General features: G+C 39.5%; 1 protein-coding gene across 1 annotated transcript; it reads left to right on the top strand.

Annotated features, from left to right (window-relative positions):
* Positions 1-1,988: 1,988 nt before the first annotated feature.
* LOC104097005 (proteasome subunit beta type-3-A-like) lies at positions 1,989-19,816 on the top strand. Its single transcript, XM_070174760.1, has 7 exons — positions 1,989-2,170; positions 3,490-3,671; positions 4,928-5,035; positions 6,245-6,334; positions 6,441-6,525; positions 19,004-19,098; positions 19,504-19,816. Exons 1-7 carry the CDS (start codon positions 2,165-2,167, stop codon positions 19,550-19,552), a joined length of 615 nt encoding a protein of 204 aa, XP_070030861.1. The 5' UTR covers positions 1,989-2,164; the 3' UTR covers positions 19,553-19,816.
* Positions 19,817-20,492: the final 676 nt, after the last annotated feature.

Below are 20,492 nucleotides of genomic sequence, written 5' to 3'. Positions count from 1 at the left end.
AAGGGTAATAAGAATATAGTAAAACATATGATAAAATATACAGATGAATAAGCACTCCAAACCGTTAACTATAGATAAAAGCTCTCACAATTCCAGAGCTTGAATAAGTCATTTATATCCAGATTTTTCATAATGTATAGACATTTAATTAGTAGATTACTCTGATCCTTTATTGAGAGTTTGTCAAATGAATCAGGCTACTAATTATTCTCGACAACTCTTCAAATTCTTCAGATGGTCTATATCAACTTTTGTCTTCTCAACGCCCCCTTCAAATTAAAAGAGCATTAATTGAATATGAGAGGAGATTTAAAAAAATAGAAAAAAGATAACTTGGAATGTCTATTTACATTTTTATACAAAAAAACTTCTTGAAATAATGTTTGTTCAAAGGGCAAAATAGTCGTTCAAACTTTTGATGGCTATTTTGGTCTTTCACTTTTTACTTTAGGGCTTCACACTTATAATATAGTATGATGATATGATATGACGTGATGATACGACGATGATTAAGCAATTGAATGTACTAGTAAGAGCACCTTTAAGATGGTTTTCCTTTGTTAAATAAGTTGATTAGTACGTGTTTGAATTGCAAACAAATACTCGAGAGGTAGGGTTGTAGCTTATGCTGCTGGTATAACTATCCTACCAAACTGATTTTAAATTCTAACTTTAAAATGATCCATTGTTTTACATTTCAAATTCAAAATTTGTTGATTTTAAATAGCATCATTCAATCTAACCACATGATTTGTATTCTTGTTTTCCCCTTGAAAAGTAACATGAAGATTATATCTTTTTTCTCTGTTTCTCAAACAAAATCTATTTATAAAAATATTTATCTAAAAAGCTGTATCTTTGAATTTAACTTTAATTTATTACATAACCTAAATAACATTGTCCTAACGAAGTAATATTTTAGTAGTTTTTCATTTAGATTAATCTCAACTATACATGTTAATCGGGTCGGGCTGACCCGTTTACAATCCAGCCCGGGTCAGCCCGGTACTGTAGCATTGGGGGCGGGCTGGAACGGGTTGGGTGGGGAGCGGGTTTCAAACGAACAGTTTTTTTTGATACTGGTGCACCGGAACCCGCTAAGCCCGCTAACCCGTTAACAAGTTTTTAACGGGCTACAACCCGGTTCAACCTAGTATCCGTTATAATTTTTTTTTAAAAAATTTTCTGGACCGTTGCCAACGGTCAAATTCAAAGAACCTCATGTTGACATGGATGAACTTACAAAAATGATACAAAGCATGTGATGTACTATTTCTTATTTTTTATAATTGTTGTAAATTTTTAATTTGCAAGTTCAAAAATAAAAAAATCAAAAAAGAACTTACAACTTAATTTGAAGTATGATATATTATTCAATAAAATATCAAATAAAAGCCTTGAGAGCTTGATCCTTACATATTGCCTATTGGTCTTATTAAATAATTTTTTGTAGCCACTTACTTTCAAATTTCAATTTTAAAATTTTAAAATTCAAAATTCAAATTTAAAACTTTAAACTTCAAAGTTTAATTCTAACCCTTAAAAGTTTGCAAATACTTAAGTATCAATAAAATTGAATAAGAAAAATAAAATTTACTTAAAAAAAAATTAAAATAGCCCGGCCCGGTCTAGCCCGCTAAGCCCGAACCCGGACGGACAAAAAAAAACCCCAAAAAGTACAACCCGCTAACAGCTCGTAACGTTTAACGGACGGGCTGATTTTTTTCATGTACAGATCATCCCAACCCGCGCGTTAAACACCTCTAATCTCAACAGACTGTCTTCTTACTTTTGATAACATACAATTTTATACGATTGTCAAATTTTTCTATAAATTTAATTTCTTAAAATTTATATCAAATCAATATTTATTTTTATAAGTAAAAAATGTGACAATAAGTGTAAATTTTTGCAGAATTATTTTATTCTATTCAAATCATAAAGAATCAACAATTTCATAATAAGTTAAACCCCAATCCGTTTAATTTACCAAAGGCAAACCGAGAAAGAAAAATCAGAAATTACACAAAAACCTCCCTGCGCTTGAAGTGTTGTTCAAGAAAAACCAATAACAAAAGTCTGTTCCTTTTTTCACTCCACAGGTTCTCAGAGCAAAAAACCTTCCCGCAACATAGTTCGTTTCCTCGTTCTCTTCAGTCCCAGAATGTCGGTAAGTATTTCTTCTTCCTCGTATCTGTAGAGAGTATACACAGATGTTTGTAACCCTAGCTTGTCTCATCACTCTCCTAAACCTAACTGTAAACCCAGCTTTTTCACAGAAATTTTAGATAGTAGAGATTCTTTTCCTTAAAAAATAAATTGAAATGGGCTTGATTAGAATGGAATAAATTAGAGGATTTATATGGCTGAACCCAATTAGTTTGAGTTTGAGATGTAGTTGATTGATTGATTTTGATAGAGATTAAAAAAAAAAAAATTTAAAACTTTTTTATTATCTAAGTTGGTTTCATGGACTTAGCTTTAATGCAGAAAGTTTAGATAGTATTGATTTAAAAACAAGAAACTGAAATGGTATTTGATTAGAACGGAAGAGATATAGAGGATGTATAGAGTTTACCTCAAATAGTTCGGGATCAAGATTTAGTTGATTTATTGATATTGATAGAGAAAGAGAAAAAGAAGAAACTGAAATGGGTTTGATTAGAGACGGAACAGATATAGATGATTTATATAGCTGACTTCAAATGGTTTGGGATCGAGATGTAGTTGATTGATTGATTTTGACTGGCGTAAAAAAAAAGGAAACTGAAATATGTATTATCAGAGATGGATTTTTGGACCTATCTTCAGGGGCGGATGTAGAGTAGCGGTGCCAGGTTCATCTGAACCTTGTACATTCGACGAGAAGCATAAATTTATGCGTAAAAATTCACTAAAATTACAACAAATGGTACGTCTGAACCCATAAGTTTAAAAATACGATAGGTTCAATGCTAAGAACCTTAAAAGTTGAACGCAAATAGTTTAAATCCTGGATCCGCCTCTGCCTATCTTTTATGGATGAATTTCAGATAGCAGAATGGGCACTGAGGATTCGGATATGCAATCTCAATTAGTCAATAAGGGTAGTCCATTGATTTTGATATAGATAAAAGTAACTGAAGTATGTACTATTGAATTTTGTTTTGTGAAGTGGGTTACTAATATTACGTGTTTGGTTATGGTGGTGTGTATAAACAAATTGAGAATAATTGATTGATTGATTTTAATAGAGATACAACACTTAACTATGTGTTATCATGGTTGCTTTTTTGCACAAATTTCAGATACAGTAGATAAGAAAAAAACTGAAATGGGCTCGAATATAGCAGAATGACACAAAGGATTCATTTGCTAAACCCAACTATTTAGGGATTAAGGCGAGGATTTTGTGATCTAGCCGTAGAATTGGTTTTAGTAGAGATAAAGAAACTTAAAAATGTATTATTTGCATTGTGGGTTATTGATTATGGTGATGTATATGTATAGATCTTTGAGTACAATGGAAGTGCCCTAGTGGCAATGGTGGGGAAGAACTGCTTTGCAATTGCGAGTGACCGGAGACTTGGTGTGCAGCTGCAGACAATCGCCACTGATTTTCAAAGAATATTCAGAATCCACGATAAGGTTTTCATTGGCCTTTCCGGGCTGGGTACCGATGTCCTAACACTGTAATTCCAATCCCTTTTCTTTTATGTTCTTCTTCTTTTGCTATTTGCTATTTGCATGTGTCGGTCTTGGCATATATGCTTGAGTGCTAATCGGATTAGATTTTTACAGAATTAAATCAATCCAACGACACAGATCCTTGTTGTTCAGGAGAAGAGATAAACTTATCATATTATCATTTTCTCATGATCCACCATGCATATTGTGGGAGATTAAGTAGACCTTTTCTGTAAATTAATAACCAAAATATAAATACGTTACGGAAGAGAACATAAAACTTTGCCTCCTCAAATCCTATTCGCGGAACGAACAAACTCATTCAATGTACAAAAGATATGTGATGCAGAAGTGCCGTATGCAGTTTGACCTTGTACTCTGATGTTGTAAAAGTTGTGTTTTGAGCCTAGAGAAGGATGTAAAATATTAAAGAGAACTACGGTGGGGTTTATACTTGTTTGAATTGCATGAATGAATTAAGGGATCAATTTATAATATTGGTATTATTGTTTGGGTGAATATTAAAACATGAATTGTTATACTACGAACAATAATATATGGTTTATTATGCAGAGATTACACTTTCAAAGTCATGAATTAGCTTTATCTTGAAATTACTAAGACACTGATTTGTATTCCAGATTATGTCTCCTATAAAACAATACATTAATTCATGTATAAGTTATGCAAGTATTACATAGATGGACTTATATACTGGAAACTGAACACAATATTAATTATGCAAAGTTGTATTAGTACTACAAGTTTAATATGAGAAACTAAACTTTGTATTACGATGATAACTACGCCTCAATCCGAAGCAAGTTGTGTTGGCTATATGAATCCTCACTTTACATGCTGCTCCGATTAAGTTCATCTTAGACCCATATTATACAAAACCTTTGTATTAATAATGCAAAATCTTGTAACAGGGTTATTTTCTCTTAAACAGCAAACCAAATGAGCATTAAGTGAATGACATCAAGATATTGAGTCATCTTTGTGGTATTGTGAAATATAAGGTGCTATAGGAGTTCCCAAACGAATTTGAGTTTGAACGACTTATTAAAGTGCTTGTTCACATATAGGAGGGATGCATTAATTTGGAACGAAGAGTGAGACAAATTTTATGTCAAGCTTAACTCTTTCAGTTTTGGTGTTGCTTTCTTTGGGATGTGGGATGGGGAGGGACATAATCTCTTTATTGATTTGTTTCGTTTTGATTATGTCACTGATATATACCTTTGATCGGTTTCTGAAGGTATCAACGGCTAGTGTTCCGTCACAAGTTATATCAACTTAGAGAAGAGAGGGACATGAAGCCTGAGACTTTTGCCAGCCTTGTATCTGCTCTTCTTTATGAGAAAAGGTTATTACTATTTATATGTCCTGTGGCTAGTTATTTCCTAAAGAGACTTCATGCACTGTTCATGTATGAATAAATTTTGTTGAGAGTTGGCATAAACTTGAAAGGTGACTGCCTCCAAGACTGGAAAGCAATTTGATCACTTTGGTGGGTGAAGGTTTACTAAATACTTAAAAATGTGTATAAACATCGAGATAGTGCATTTTTGTCTTTCGTCCTCTACGCCTGGGCCTTCAAGGCTATACTATTTCTTTACCACCATTCCATCCATACTAGAACATATCTGCAGCAGATATTACGATTGTGTCAATATTTTCCAATGACTTGCTGGGGATAATACTTGCTGAAATAAGTTGCAAGTCATTGAAAACACTGACAGATATTCTCTCCTCTATAAATTAAAATCTTTTGGTCCATGTAAACTGATATTCATCTTCTGACACTTCCGATCTGCTTTTGCCCCATTCCCTTGCCTAAGTATCTGATCAAGTTGAGCAAAAGTCCCACGTAGTAGGCAAATTGTAGTTTGATCTCGACATGAAACCCAATTTTCTGCAAGTTTTGACAACTTTTGAGGCTGCAAACTCGAGCCACCATTTTAAGCTTGAATCAGTAGCAGTATTGTCAAAGGCTCATTTAAGGCGCGCCTAAGCCCTGAAGCTCAGAAAAGCTCAAGATGGGCGCTTTACCTCGCTTAAGTTGCGTTTAGTGTAAGGCAAGCACTAAGGCGTGGACCTCATAGCCCATGAGTTCTCTGTTGAATCAAGTGGTAGTAAACAACAAGTATAATCGAAAATATGTGTTTTAGCTACTAAGGGAAGCATTATAAATGAATTTGTTACTTTGTTCTTGATTACATATATATTTTTATCTTTTTTCCGCCATTGCGACTTTTTTTTACTAAAGCCCACACTTTAAGTACGCTTTGCGCTTAAAGCCTCAAGAGACCAAGAGCGCTTTTTAGAGCTTTCGCCTTTGACAACACCGATCAGTAGACAATTCATTGGATCTTGATTTTATTTTTTCCTTTCAATGATGAGTGTGGGATGTTTGGCTTTAATAGCTCAACTCAATGGCTGCCTTACCTTGTCTCTTCTGTCTCTTTTATTGGAAAAAGGCCTATTAAAATAGCTATGTTTATATGTGTGTGTATGGCACTATTTCTATAATGGTTCTACTAATAATTGCGTGTTGAATTTGGTTTCCATCTAGGTTTGGTCCATACTTTTGCCAACCTGTAATTGCTGGATTAGGAGATGATGACAAGCCATTTATTTGCACAATGGACTCTATTGGAGCAAAGTATGTTGACTTTTCTACTTCTTCAAGTTAATTTTTGTTGTGCACTTTGAGAGGCTTTCCCTACAATGTTTTGCTTATGATATGGCTACTTACACATTATGCGCAGGGAGCTTGCCAAAGATTTTGTCGTTGCTGGTACTGCCTCAGAATCTCTGTATGGTGCATGCGAGGCCATGTTCAAGCCTGACATGGTTTGTTACTCATCTCAATATAACTTAGTATAATATTCCATAATCTAGCTCAAATGACATTTACATGATGCTTATTTCAGCTGAAACGCATATGCTTAGGGAAATTAATTTTAGCTCCCCTTAGTTTATGTTCTATATGGTGCTGATTTAAGAAAAGTGTGGGCAATGTTTTATATGATGGGTGGTGAAGTCTTATTTCAGCTGAAACGCATATGCTTAGGGAAAATAATTTTAGCTCCCCTTAGTTTATGTTCTATATGGTGCTGATTTAAGAAAAGTGTAGGCAATGTTTTATATGATGGGTGGTGAAGTAATGCATTATCTCTTTGTTGCTTTGCTGTAGCTAGGCGTCCTGTCTTATCCACAAAACCTTTTGCTCATTGATAAGCTGAAATAAATTTGGCCAGTCAATAGTGGAGATGTCAGTATTCCAGGAGTGTAAATCCTCAAGGAGTGTTTTTTCCAAGATCAGACTACATAGAACACTCCGTAGATCATACACTATCCATGGACTCACTTCCGCCAATTATTATCACTATTATAATTCATTTTGATAAGTGCACTTTCATCAATTATTTGTTAGTAGAATACTTTCGCCACTGCAATTTTGAAGTTAGTTTGCAACGGTATGAGAGTGTCAAACATAGGACTAAAAATATGTAACATAGCTTCGTTCTAGCTAAATTTGTCAAATGGCTTTAGTTATGAAGTAACGATATATGGTATAACTACATGTCTCCATGCTTTAGAAATTGAGACTTTTTTTATAGCTTTATGAAGAGAATAGGAGAAAGCTTGATCTTCTACGTTTCTTTAATTGGGTGCTAATACTTTTTTGCTTCAGCACATGAAACTTGTATTCAGCTCTCAATTGTTGACGCCAATAAAATTATGTAGCGTGAAAAATATGTGTTTTTTTGAGACTTTTTGTTGACAGTCCCATAGAAAGAGTCAATAATGCATCAATGTTTCAAAAGTTCTGAGATCCTATAAAAACTGGTCGCTGGAGAATTATCCCGATATCTTGACTCTCCTTTCTTTGATATTGCTCTAGTGATTCAAAATTTGGACTTTGCTTTCTGCCTTCGGTTCTTGACTTGCTGGACATGCATTTAATGAAAAAAATTTATTTGGGTTTTTTTCTTTCTTGTGTAATTTGCGCTTCTAGTCTGTTAGAATGAGGTTTTTTCATTCTTTAATTGGGTGGTTAGTTAAGGTGGCACTAAAATTTGCATGAATCAATTGTCTCCAATATCAATGAGATGATATAGTTGTCACGACCCGGAATTTCCCACCGACGGGATCGTGATTGCGCCTAACATTTCACTTGCTAGGCAAGCCAACGTTAGAGAATTATTAAACCAATTCTTTAATTTCATTTAGTAATTAACAATACTTAACTAAAATGAAATATAATAAGTCCGGAATATCATAAAAATTGTATTAATTACTACCACCTGGATTTGGAGACACAATTCACGAGCATTCTAGAATTTACTACAAGTAATAGTCTGAAAGAAATACAACTGTCTGAATGAAAGAAACAGTAGAATAGAAAAGATAGACGGGGACTTCAAGGTCTGTGTACGCCGACAGATCTACCTTGAGTCTCCGGACAACGGACCAATAGTAAAATCTCGATCAACTGAAGCCGGTATCAGTATCAAAATCTACACAGAAAGTGCAGAGTGCAGTATCAGTACAACCGACCCCATGTACTGGTAAGTGTCGAGCCTAACCTCGACGAAGTAGTGACGAGGCTAAGGCAAGGCACCTACGAATCAACCTGTACAATTTAACAGTGTATATACACATAACAGAAATGAAGAACTAAACAGAAAATATCGGGAGGGGAACATACTGAGGGGAATACAAGATAAAGGACTACAACAGAATGATCACCGGAGTAGACAATATACCATGAATCAACAGGAATAGTGAATACAGTAAGGAAAAATGCACGGCATCACCCTTCGTGCTTTTACTCTCAATCTCACCATAAAATTAATATAAACGGCACGGCATCACCCTTCGTGCATTAACTCTCATATAAACGGCATGACATCACCCTTCGTGCGTTAACTCTCATATCATGGCACGGCATCACCCTTCGTGCATTAACACTCACAATATGGCACGACATCACCCTTCGTGCATTAATACTCCCAATATGGCACGGCATCACCCTTCGTGCATTAACACTCACAATATGGCACGACATCACCCTTCGTGCATTAATACTCCCAATATGGCACGGCATCACCCTTCGTGCATTAACACTCACAATATGGCACGGCATCACCCTTCGTGCATTAACACTCTCCCTTACCATAATGCAATGCATAAACAACAACAGGGAGATAGAATAGCAAGTACAAACCTTACTTCAACATTTGATTCCATAACATCAATCTCAACTTTGAAATAAAAATTCAATTATCACCAGAAAATCCGTAAGCATGATAATGACGATCAATTTAACAACACTAGTATGACACATAGCAATTAGGCATAGGAATGAGACAATATAAGAAAAAGTGAGAAACATGGAAAAACAGGAAAATTGGCGGCGCATAAGTACTCGTCACCTCACATATACACCGCTTACATGAATTTCACTTAGCAAGTAATCTAAGGTTCCTAATTCCCTCAAGTCAGGGTTAGACACAATACTTACCTTGCTCCAAAGGCCACTTAATTCTCAATCACAACTTTTTCTTTGGAATTCACCTCCAAACCACTCTTATCTATTCAAAATGACTCAATAATATCAAATATTGTTTAAGAAATCAATTATATTACATAAATTAAATTTTCCCAAATTTTCCTCCAAGAAGTCGAAAAATCGACCCCGGGCCCGCTTAGTCAAAACCCGAGGTTCAGACCAAAATCCTTTTACCCATTCACCCCTGAGCCCGAATATGTAATTAGTTTTGGAATCCGACCTCAAATTGATGTCTAAATCCTCAAATTTCGAAATTCCTAATTTCTACCCAAAAATCAGAATTTCACCATAAAAATTCTAGATTCTAGGTTGAAATCTTGTTATAAGATGTAAAAGATTGAAAGAAAAGAGTTAGGAATCACTTACCTATGATTTAGGGAAGATTTGGTCTTTGGAAAATCGCCTCTTTTAAGGTTTAGGGTTTTGAAATATGAAAAATGGATGAAAAATCCCGTCTAAGTCCCTTTTACTCAGCTGCAGGTGTCGCAATTGCGACATGAGCTTTGCAAATGCGAAGCTCGCAAATGCGAAGGAACACTTGCAATTGCGATGGCCCTTCACAGTCCCGTTGCCTTCGCAAATGCGAGGAAAGTGTCGCATTTGCGACCACTGTATCTTCGCAGATGCGACTAAATGATCGCATTTGCGATCACTGCCCTTCCCCGACTCCCTTCGCAAATGCGAACGAAAACTCGCAAATGCGAAAACTATTGGCCCAGTTTCTCTTCGCATTTACGATGAGAAGCTCGCAAATGCGAACCTCTCAGAGGTCGAAATTGCGATGCCTGATCTCGCAAATGCGAGATCAGAGGCCTGCAATAATATCAGATGCCCAGCAGTGTTTTCCAAGCCAAATCTCACTCCGTAGCCTATCCGAAACTCACGCGAGCCCTCGGGGCTCCAAAACAAACATGCACACATGCCTAAAAACATCATACGAACTTGCTCGCGCGATCAAATCGCCAAAATAACACCTAGAACTACGAATTTAGTACCAAATCAAATGAAATTCTCAAGAACACTTTAAAATTTCTATTTTCTCAATTGGAGGTCCGAATCACGTCAAATCAACTCCGTTTCTCACCAAATTTCACAGACAAGTCTTAAATATCATAATGAACCTTTACCGGGCTCCGGAACCAAAATACGGACCCGATACTAACAATGCCAAATATCAATCAATTCTTAAAAACAAATAATTTTCAGACTTTTAATTTTCATCAAAAATTCATAACTCAAGCTAGGGACCTCCGAATTCAATTCCGGGCATACGCCCAGGTCCCATAATTCGATACGGACCTACCGGGACCGTCAAAACATGGATCCGGGTCCGTTTACCAAAAATGTTGATCGAAGTTAACTAAAATCAACTTTTTAGGCAAAAATTCTTATTTTCATTAGTTTTCAACATAAAAACTTTTCGAAAATCTCCCCGGACTGCGCACGCAAATCGAGGAGGTTAAAAATGTAATTTTTAAGGCTTAAGAGCGCAGATTCGAGTTCTAAAATATATGATGACCTTTTGGGTCATCACATTCTCCGCCTCTATAACAACCGTTCGTCCTCGAACGGACATAGAAAAGTACCTGGGCTAGTGAAAAGGTGGGGATATCTACTCCGCATATCGGACTCGGACTCCCAAGTAGCTGCCTCAATAGGCTGACCTCTCCACTGCACTCGAACTGAAGGGTAACTCTTGATCTCAACTGGCGAACTTGCCAGGCTAGAATTACCACCGGCTCCTCCTCGTAAGTCAAATCCTTGTCCAACTAGACAGAGCTGAAATCTAACACATGAGACAAATCGCCGTTAAAATTTCTAAGCATGGACACATGGAATACCGGATGAACAGTTGCTAAACTAGGTGGCAACGCAAGCCTGTAAGCCATCTCTCCCACTCTCTCCAGAATCTCGAAAGGTCCGATATACCTAGGGCTCAACTTGCCCTTCTTTCCGAACCTCATTACACCCTTCATGAGTGATACCCGAAGTAACACTCTCTCTCCGACAATGAATGCAACATCACGAACTCTACGGTCGGCATAACTCTTTTGCATGGACTGAGCTGTGCGAAGTCGATCCTGTATAATCTTGACCTTGTCCAAGGCCTCCTGAACTAAATCTGTACCCAATAACCGAGCCTCCCCTGCTCAAACCACCCAATTGGCGACCTACACCGTCTACCATATAATGCCTCATAGGGAGCCATCTGAATGCTTGACTAGTAGCTGTTATTGTAGGCAAACTCCGCTAGCGACAAAAAATGATCCCAAGAACCTCCAAAGTCAATAACACAGGCGCGGAGCATATCCTCCAAGATCTGAATAGTACGCTCGGATGGAATGCTGTGCTCAACTCAACCCGCGTACCTAACTCACGCTGTACTGCCCTCCAAAAGTGCGAGGTAAACTGCGTACCTCGATCAGAAATGATAGACACGGGCACACCGTGAAGACGGACGATCTCACTAATGTAAATCTCTGCCAACCGCTCCGAGGAATAGGTAACTGCCACAGGAATGAAATGCGCTGACTTAGTCAGCTTGTCCACAATAACCCAAACTGCATCGAACTTCCTCTGAGTTTGTGGGAGCCCAACAACAAAATCCATAGTGATACGCTCCCACTTCCACTCAGGAAATATCTAACCTCTTAAGTAAACCACCAGGTCTCTGATGCTCACACTTTACCTGCTGGCAATTTAGGCATCTTGGCGGCGCCCGGATGAATAGAATACCGGGAACTGTGGGACTCCTCAAGGATCAACTCACGAAGTCCATCCACATTAGGCACACAAATACGTCCCTGCATCCTCAAAACTCCGTCATCTCCAACAGTAACCTGCTTGGCACCACCGTGCCGCACTGTGTCTCTAAGGACTAGTAAATAAGGATCGTCATCCTGCCGATCTCTGATGCGCTCAAACAAAGAAGACCGAGCAACTGTACAAGCTAGAACACTGCTGGGCTCGGAAACATCTAACCTCACGAATTGGTTGGCCAAGGCCTGAACATCCAATGCAAGCGGTCTCTCACCAACTGGAATATATGCAAGGCTACCCATACTGACTGACTTTCTACTCAAAGCATCGGCCACCACATTGGCCTTCCCGGGATGATACAATATGGTGATATCATAGTCTTTCAATAGCTCCAACCATCTCCGCTGCCTCAAATTGAGTTCCTTCTGCTTGAACAAATACTGCAAGCTCCGATGATCAGTGAATACCTCACATGGCACGCCGTAAAGATAGTGCCTCTAAATCTTCAGCGCGTGAACAATGGCTGCTAGCTCTAGATCATGAACATGGTAATTCTTCTCGTGAACCTTCAACTGCCGCGACGCATATGCAATTACTTTCCATCTTGCATTAATACTGCACCAAGACCAATACGAGATGCATCACAATATACTGTATAAGATCCTGAACCTGTGGGTAATACCAATACCGGTGCTGTGGTCAAAGCTGTCTTGAGCTTCTGAAAGCTCACTTCACACTCGTCTGACCACCTGAACGGGGCGCCCTTCTGGGTCAATCTGGTCAACGGGGCTGCTATGGATGAAAACCCCTTCACAAATCGACGGTAATAGCCCGCCAAACCCAGGAAACTACGGATCTCTGTAGCTGATGTGGGTCTAGGCCAGTTCTGGACTGCCTCAATCTTCTTAGGATCCACTTGAATACCCTCTGCTGATACAACGTGACCCAAGAAAGCAATTGAACTCAACCAAAACTCGCATTTTGAGAACTTAGCATATAACTGGCTGTCTTTCAGAGTCTGAAGAACGATTCGAAGGTGCTGCTCATGCTCCTCTCGACTGTGGGAGTAGATCAAGATATCATCAATAAACACAACCACAAAGGAATCCAAGTAGGGTTTGAACACCCGGTTCATCAAATCCATGAATGCTGCTGGGGCATTTGTCAGCCCAAATGACATCACTAGAAATTCATAATGCCCATACCGAGTCCGAAAAGCTGTCTTAGGAACATCGAATGCCCTAATCCTCAACTAATGGTAGCCAGATCTCAAATCAATCTTTGAAAACACCTTGGCACCCTGAAGCTGATCAAATAAATCATCAATCCTCGGCAATGGATATTTGTTCTTGATGGTGACTTTGTTCGACTGCCGATAATCTATACACATCCTCATCGATCCATCTTTCTTCTTCACAAACAACACAGGTGCACCCCACCCCAGGGCGAGACACTAGGTCTAATGAAGCCTCTATCAAGCAAATCTTGCAACTGCTCCTTCAATTCTTTCAACTCGGGCGGGGCCATGCGATATGGCGGAATGAAAATAGGCTGAGTGTCCGAAGCCAAATTAATGCAGAAATCAATATCCCTGTCGGGTGGCATCCCCGACAGGTCTGCATGAAACACCTCTGGAAACTCACGAACAACCGGCACCGAATCTATGGAAGGAACCTCCGCACTAAAATCGCGGACGTAAGCCAAATAAGCTAGACACCCCTTCTCGACCATATGCCGAGCCTTCACATAAGAGATAACCCTGCTGGCAGAATGGCCGAGATTCCCTCTCCACTCTAATCGAGGCAACCCCTGCAAGGCTAAGGTCACCGTCTTGGCGTGACAATCTAATATAGCATGATAAGGTGACAGCCAATCCATACCCAGTATGACATCAAAATCAACCATGTCAAGAAGTAGAAGATCTACACGAGTCTCAAGACTCCCAATGGTGACCACACACGAACGATAAACACGATCTACAACAATAGCATCTCCCACTGGTGTGGACACATACACAGGAGCACTCAAAGAATCACGGGGCACAACCAAATAGGAAGCAAAATAGGATGACACGTAAGAGTAAGTAGATCCCGGATCAAATAGAACTGAAGCATCTCTACTGCAAACTAAAACAATACCTGTGATAACAGCATTAGATGACTCAGCCTAAGGTCTGGCTGGGAAAACATAACACCGGGGCTGGGCCCTACCACCCTGAACTACGTCCTTGGGACGGCCTCTAACTGGCTGGTCTCCACCTCTAACGGCCTGACCTCCACCTCTAACAGTCTGGCCTTTACCTCGGCTGCCTGACCCCTGCCTCTGGCTGGCTGAGCAGATGGTGCAGAAACTGGTGCCGGAACCATGGCACGAGAACTCTGATGCTGTGAGCTGCCCGTTGCTCGAGGGCAAAATCTAGCAATGTGTCTCGGATCACCACAATTATAACATAACCTCGGTTGAGGTGACTGCTGACCCTGAAACTGACCCTGTCGACCCGAATAACCACCCTGATAGCTCTGGAGTAGAGGTGCACTAATAGGAGCTGGTGGTGCACTGTAGACTAGCAGGTCGGAATAATTCATTTGAGGGCCATGACCACCTGAGGCACCGTGGGATGCCCGAAGCGCTGAATGAAACGACCTGGGAGGATGGCCTCTACCACAAGTACTCCTGCCTCTGGATGAGGCACTGCTGAACTTACCGGAATGACGAGGTCTCTTGTCAGACCCCTGACCTCCCTGAGTAAGAACCATTTCGACCCGTCTGGCAGCATTAGCAGCCGCTTGAAAAGAAATCTCACTCCCAGTCTCCTTAGCCATCTGCAATCCGATAGGCTGAGCAAGTCCATCAATAAACCTCCTCATCCTCTCTCTCTCGGTGGGAAGCAGAAGAATGGCATGGCGGGCCAAATCCACAAAACGGGTCTCATACTGAGTAATAGTCATACTGCCGTGCTGGAGACGCTCAAACTGACGGCGACGCTCCTCTCTCAGCGTGATAGGCAGAAACTTCTCTATGAAGAGCTGAGAGAACTGGTCCCAAGTAAGAGCAGGCGACCCAGCTGGTCTGGTCAACAAGTAATCTCTCCACCATTTCTTGGCAGAACCAGTCATCTGAAATACAGCAAAATCGACCCCATTGGTCTCCCACTATACCCATGTTTCGTAGAACCTCGTGACAGCTGTCAAGATATTCCTGGGGGTCCTCTGAAGGAGTACCACTGAAGTGAACAGGAAAGAGCTTGGTAAACCTGTCCAATCTCCATAAAGCCTCAGAAGACATAGCTTGCCCATCTCCGACCTGTGCCGCAATAACCGGCTGAACTAATCCGATTGGCTAAGCTGCTGAGCCTGATATTGGGGAGCTATCTGCTCCGGAGCGGGAGTGGTAGGAGTCTGGGCTCCTCCTCCAGCCTGAGAGACTGCCGGTGCCATGGGAAATGCGCCAGTCTGGACCACACACTCCATAAGGCCCACCAAACGGACCAAAGCGTCCTGAAGTACTGGGGTAGCAATGAACCCCTCCGGAACCTGAGCTGGTCCGGCAGGAACAGTCTGGGCTGGAACCTCCTCGTCAAGCTCTATCTGAGGCTCCACTGCTGGGGCTGCTGCTCGGGTTCTAGGTTGAGCCCTGCCCCTGCCTCGGCCTCTAGCACGGCCTCGGCCTTGACCTCTGCCCCGCGTAGGAACTGCCATTGGAGGCTCTGGCTGCTGCTCAGCTGAGGAAGCGGTACGTGTTCTCGCCATCTGCGAAAGAATAAGAGTAGAAGAGTTCAATAAGTATTGAGAAAGCAAAATCGCACGACAGAGAAGAATAGAAGTGAAACTTGTTCCTAAAATTCATAGCCTCTAGAAGATAAGCACAGACGTTTCCGTACCGATCCTCCAGACTCTACTAAGCTTGCTCGTGAATCGTGAGACCTAGGCAACCTAGGGCTCTGAAACCAACTGTCACGACTCGAAATTTACCACCGACGGGACCGTGATGGCGTCTAACATTTCACTTGCTAGGCAAGCCAACGTTAGAGAATTATTAAACCAATTCCTTATTTCCATTCAGTAATTAACAATACTTAACTAAGATGAAATATAATAAGTGCGGAATATCATAAAAACTGTATTAATTACTACCACCCGGATCTGGAGTCACAATTCACAAGCATTCTAGAATTTACTACAAGTAATAGTCTGAAAGAAATACAACTGTCTGAATGAAAGAAACAGTAGAACAGAAAAGATAGACGGGGACTTCAAGGTCTGTGTACACCGACAGATCTACCTTGAGTCTCCGGACAGCGGACCAATAGTAAAATCTCGATCAACTGAAGCCGGTATCAGTATCAAAATCTACACAGAAAGTGCAGAGTGCAGTATCAATACAACCGACCCCATGTACTGGTAAGTGTCGAGCCTAACCTCGACGAAGTAGTGACGGGGCTAAGGCAAGATACCTACAAATCAACCTGTACAATTTAACAGTGTATATACACATAACAGAAATGAAGAACTAAACAGGAAATGTCGGGAGGGAAACATACTGAGGGGAATACAAGATAAAAGGACTACAACAGAATGATCACCGGAGCAGACAATATATTATGAATCAACAGGAATAGTGAATACAGTAAGGAAAAATGCACGGCATCACCCTTCGTGCTTTTACTCTCAATCTCACCATAAAATTAATAGAAACGACACGGCATCACCCTTCGTGCATTAACTCTCATATCATAGCACGGCATCACCCTTCGTGCATTAACACTCACAATATGGCACGGCATCACCCTTCGTGCATTAATACTCCCAATATGGCACGGCATCACCCTTCGTGCATTAATACTCACAATATGGCACGGCATCACCCTTTGTGCATTAACACTCTCCCTTACCATAATGCAATGCATAAACAACAATAGGGAGATAGAATAACAAGTACAAACCTTACTTCAACATTTGATTCCATAACATCAATCTCAACTTTGAAATAAAAATTCAATTATCACCAGAAAATCCGTAAGCATGATAATGACGATCAATTTAACAACACTAGTATGACACATAGCAATTAGGCATAGGAATGAGACAATATAAGAAAAAGTGAGAAACATGGAAAAACAGGAAAATTGGCGGCGCATAAATACTCGTCACCTCACATATACGCCGCTTACATGAATTTCACTTAGCAAGTAATCTAAGGTTCCTAATTCTCTCAAGTCAGGGTTAGACACAACACTTACCTTGCTCCGAAGGCCACTTAATTCTCAATCACAGCTTTTCCTTTGGAATTCACCTCCAAACCACTCTTATCTATTCAAAATGACTCAATAATATCAAATATTGCTTAAGAAATCAATTATATTACATAGATTAAATTTTCCCAAATTTTTCTCCAAGAAGTCGAAAAATCGACCTCGGGCCCGCTTGGTCAAAACCCGAGGTTCAGACCAAAATCCTTTTACCCATTCACCCCGAGCCCGAATATGTAATTAGTTTTGGAATCCGACCTCAAATTGAGGTCTAAATCTTCAAATTTCGAAATTCCTAAGTTCTACCCAAAAATCAGAATTTCACAATAAAAATTCTAGATTCTAGGTTGAAATCTTGTTATAAGATGTAAAAGATTGAAAGAAAAGAGTTCGGAATCACTTACCTTTGATTTGGGGAAGATTTGGTCTTTGAAAAATCGCCTCTTAAGGTTGAGGATTTTGAAAATATGAAAAATGGATGAAAAATCCCGTCTAAGTCCCTTTTACTCAGCTGCAGGTGTCGCAATTGCGAAATGCGAAGCTCGCAAATGCGAAGGAACACTCGCAATTGCGATGCCCTTCACAGTCCCGCTGCCTTCGCAAATGCGAGAAAAGTGTCGCATTTGCGACCACTGTATCTTTGCAAATGCGACTAAATGATCGCATTTGCGATCACTGCCCTTCCCCGACTCCCTTCGCAAATGCGAACGAAAACTCGCAAATGCGAAAACTATTGGCCCAACTTCTCTTCGCATTTGCGATGAGAAGCTCGCAAATGCGAACCTCTCAGAGGTCGAAATTGCGATGCCTGATCTCGCAAATGCGAGATTAGAGGCCTGCAATAATATCAGATGCCCAACAGTGTTTTCCAAGCCAAATCTCACTCCGTAGCCTATCCGAAACTCACCCGAGCCCTCGGGGTTCCAAACCAAACATGCACACAAGTCTAAAAACATCATACGAACTTGCTCGCGCGATCAAATCGCCAAAATAACACCTAGAACTACGAATTTAGTACCAAATCAAATGAAATTCTCAAGAACACTTTAAAATTTCTATTTCTCAATTGGAGGTTCGAATCACGTCAAATCAACTCCGTTTCTCACCAAATTTCACAGATAAGTCTTAAATATCATAATGAACCTGTACCGGGCTCCGGAACCAAAATACGGACCCGATACTAACAATGCCAAATATCAATCAATTCTTAAAAACAAGTAATTTCTAGACTTTTAATTTTCATTAAAAATTTATAACTCAAGTTAGGGACCTCCGAATTCAATTCCGGGCATACGCCCAGGTCCCATAATTCGATACGGACCTACCGGGACCGTCAAAATATGGATCCGGGCCCGTTTACCAAAAATGTTGACCGAAGTCAACTAAAATCAACTTTTAAGGCAAAAATTCTTATTTTTATTAGTTTTCAACATAAAAGCTCTCCGAAAACCTGCCCGGACTGCGCACGCAAATCGAGGAGGGTAAAAATGAGATTTTTAAGGCTTAAGAGCGCAAATTCGAATTCTAAAACTCAAGATGACCTTTTGGGTCATCACAATAGTCCATCATTAGTAACATTATCCGAGTCGCTCTCACGGTTCAGATCTTTCAGTCCCATGTTTTCTTTACATCCTTTAAAGAATTTTCTTGCTATCATTTGTTTGCAATACTTGTGTCATAGTTATGCGTTTATGTCTGATTTCTATGGAGATTATTGACTCCTTACCGCAACACTACCATTTCAGGGACCGGAAGAATTGTTTGAGACCATCTCGCAGGCCCTCATATCATCAGTAGACCGTGATTGTTTAAGTGGTTGGGGAGGACATGTTTATGTTGTGTAAGTGTTCAGATGCTCCGGATTTTGATTGCTTTCCTATAGAGTAAATGACTGCAGGAATCCCTGTGCTTAACAACTGCTATATAATGTTTAAAATCAAGTCCGTCATTTATTATGTTCAATGCCTCCTTGATTTGGCGAAAAAATATTCCATAAGTGAGGCATTGAGGGAAACGGTTTTTTTGCCAAATCAAGGACTTCTGATGTCAATTTTCATGCTTAAAACTACATTTTTAAATTCCGGTGGATCACTAAAGTTCCAAGCTAAAACATACCTTTATGCCTCTCGTTATCTCATTTGTTTCGATTGGTAATGGAGCCTGTGGGGTTAGTAATACTTCATGATATATTATGAGTTAAAGCGAGTTAATGTCTCTGTTCTCTGTATCTTATTTGTGGTTGCAGTACTCCAACTGAAGTGACAGAGAAGATCTTGAAGGGAAGGATGGACTAGACAACCTTTTTCGTTTAGATCCTCAATCCTGTACTTGTTCATTGCATTCCCTGGTAGACATTTATGCCGCCTTGTTTATGTTTGATGTTGTGTATTCAAGTTATTGACATTTGGCTGAACAATTAGTTCAAGTTATTAGTTAGTATCTAGTATGTTAAGTTTTATGTGATACGAATCCTTTATTTACCCCCATATACGTGTCAAATGAGTGACATGCGTATGGTATTTCATGAATTCTCAGTTAATATTAAAACTTCGCAGAAATGGCACGTATCAAATTTTATTATTCAACTTGAAAACATAATCTGTTGAGAATGGGTATAACAAAAATTCAAAAAACTAAAAAAGTAGATTCAGCCTACAAGGCTACAACAAGCAACTTATTATGTTAAAAAAATTAGCTGAAGCAAGTATTCAACAATGATTGGTTTGTATGTATTAACATTGGTTGAATAATATTTTTTTCCTCATCTACTGATCTACCTGTATGTATATCGGATACGTATTCATAGGTGGGTCCATATAACAAATCTTGGTTACATTTTTAATTAATGACTTGCTCAAACTATAACGTGTTATTAGAGCCTCTTGGGATGGTCAAGGATGTCGAATCCACTTGTGCAATAGGCTATGGCGTACACGATATGTAGTAGAGTCGTGCAAATTGTGATGTCTTTTTTCATATATGTTATATCTACTATTTGTTATAGTTTTAGAGGTGTATCCGACATTTAAACTTTATGAGTTCAATTTTTAAGATTTTTAATATTAAATTCGTTATATGTTTAAAATAATGAGTTCATATCTACTATTTGTTGATATGTTCGCAGCGTCAAAAATACTAAACAACACATACATATTTTCTGTCTAAAAATAACAATCAGCACGTGCACTTTTATTTACGTATATATAGGAAGATAAAGTACTTGAGGAAGGTTTT

This window comes from Nicotiana tomentosiformis, chromosome 5 (genome assembly GCF_000390325.3).
Source record: "Nicotiana tomentosiformis chromosome 5, ASM39032v3, whole genome shotgun sequence".
Lineage (NCBI taxonomy): Eukaryota > Viridiplantae > Streptophyta > Magnoliopsida > Solanales > Solanaceae > Nicotiana > Nicotiana tomentosiformis.
This window is presented reverse-complemented; position numbering and strand designations above follow the sequence as displayed.

Coding starts and splice junctions, on each gene's coding strand:
- LOC104097005 (XM_070174760.1), top strand. Junction 5,036..6,244: donor GCTCTTCTTTATGAGAAAAG/GTTATTACTATT, acceptor GTTTCCATCTAG/GTTTGGTCCATACTTTTGCC. Junction 6,526..19,003: donor CCATGTTCAAGCCTGACATG/GTTTGTTACTCA, acceptor CTACCATTTCAG/GGACCGGAAGAATTGTTTGA.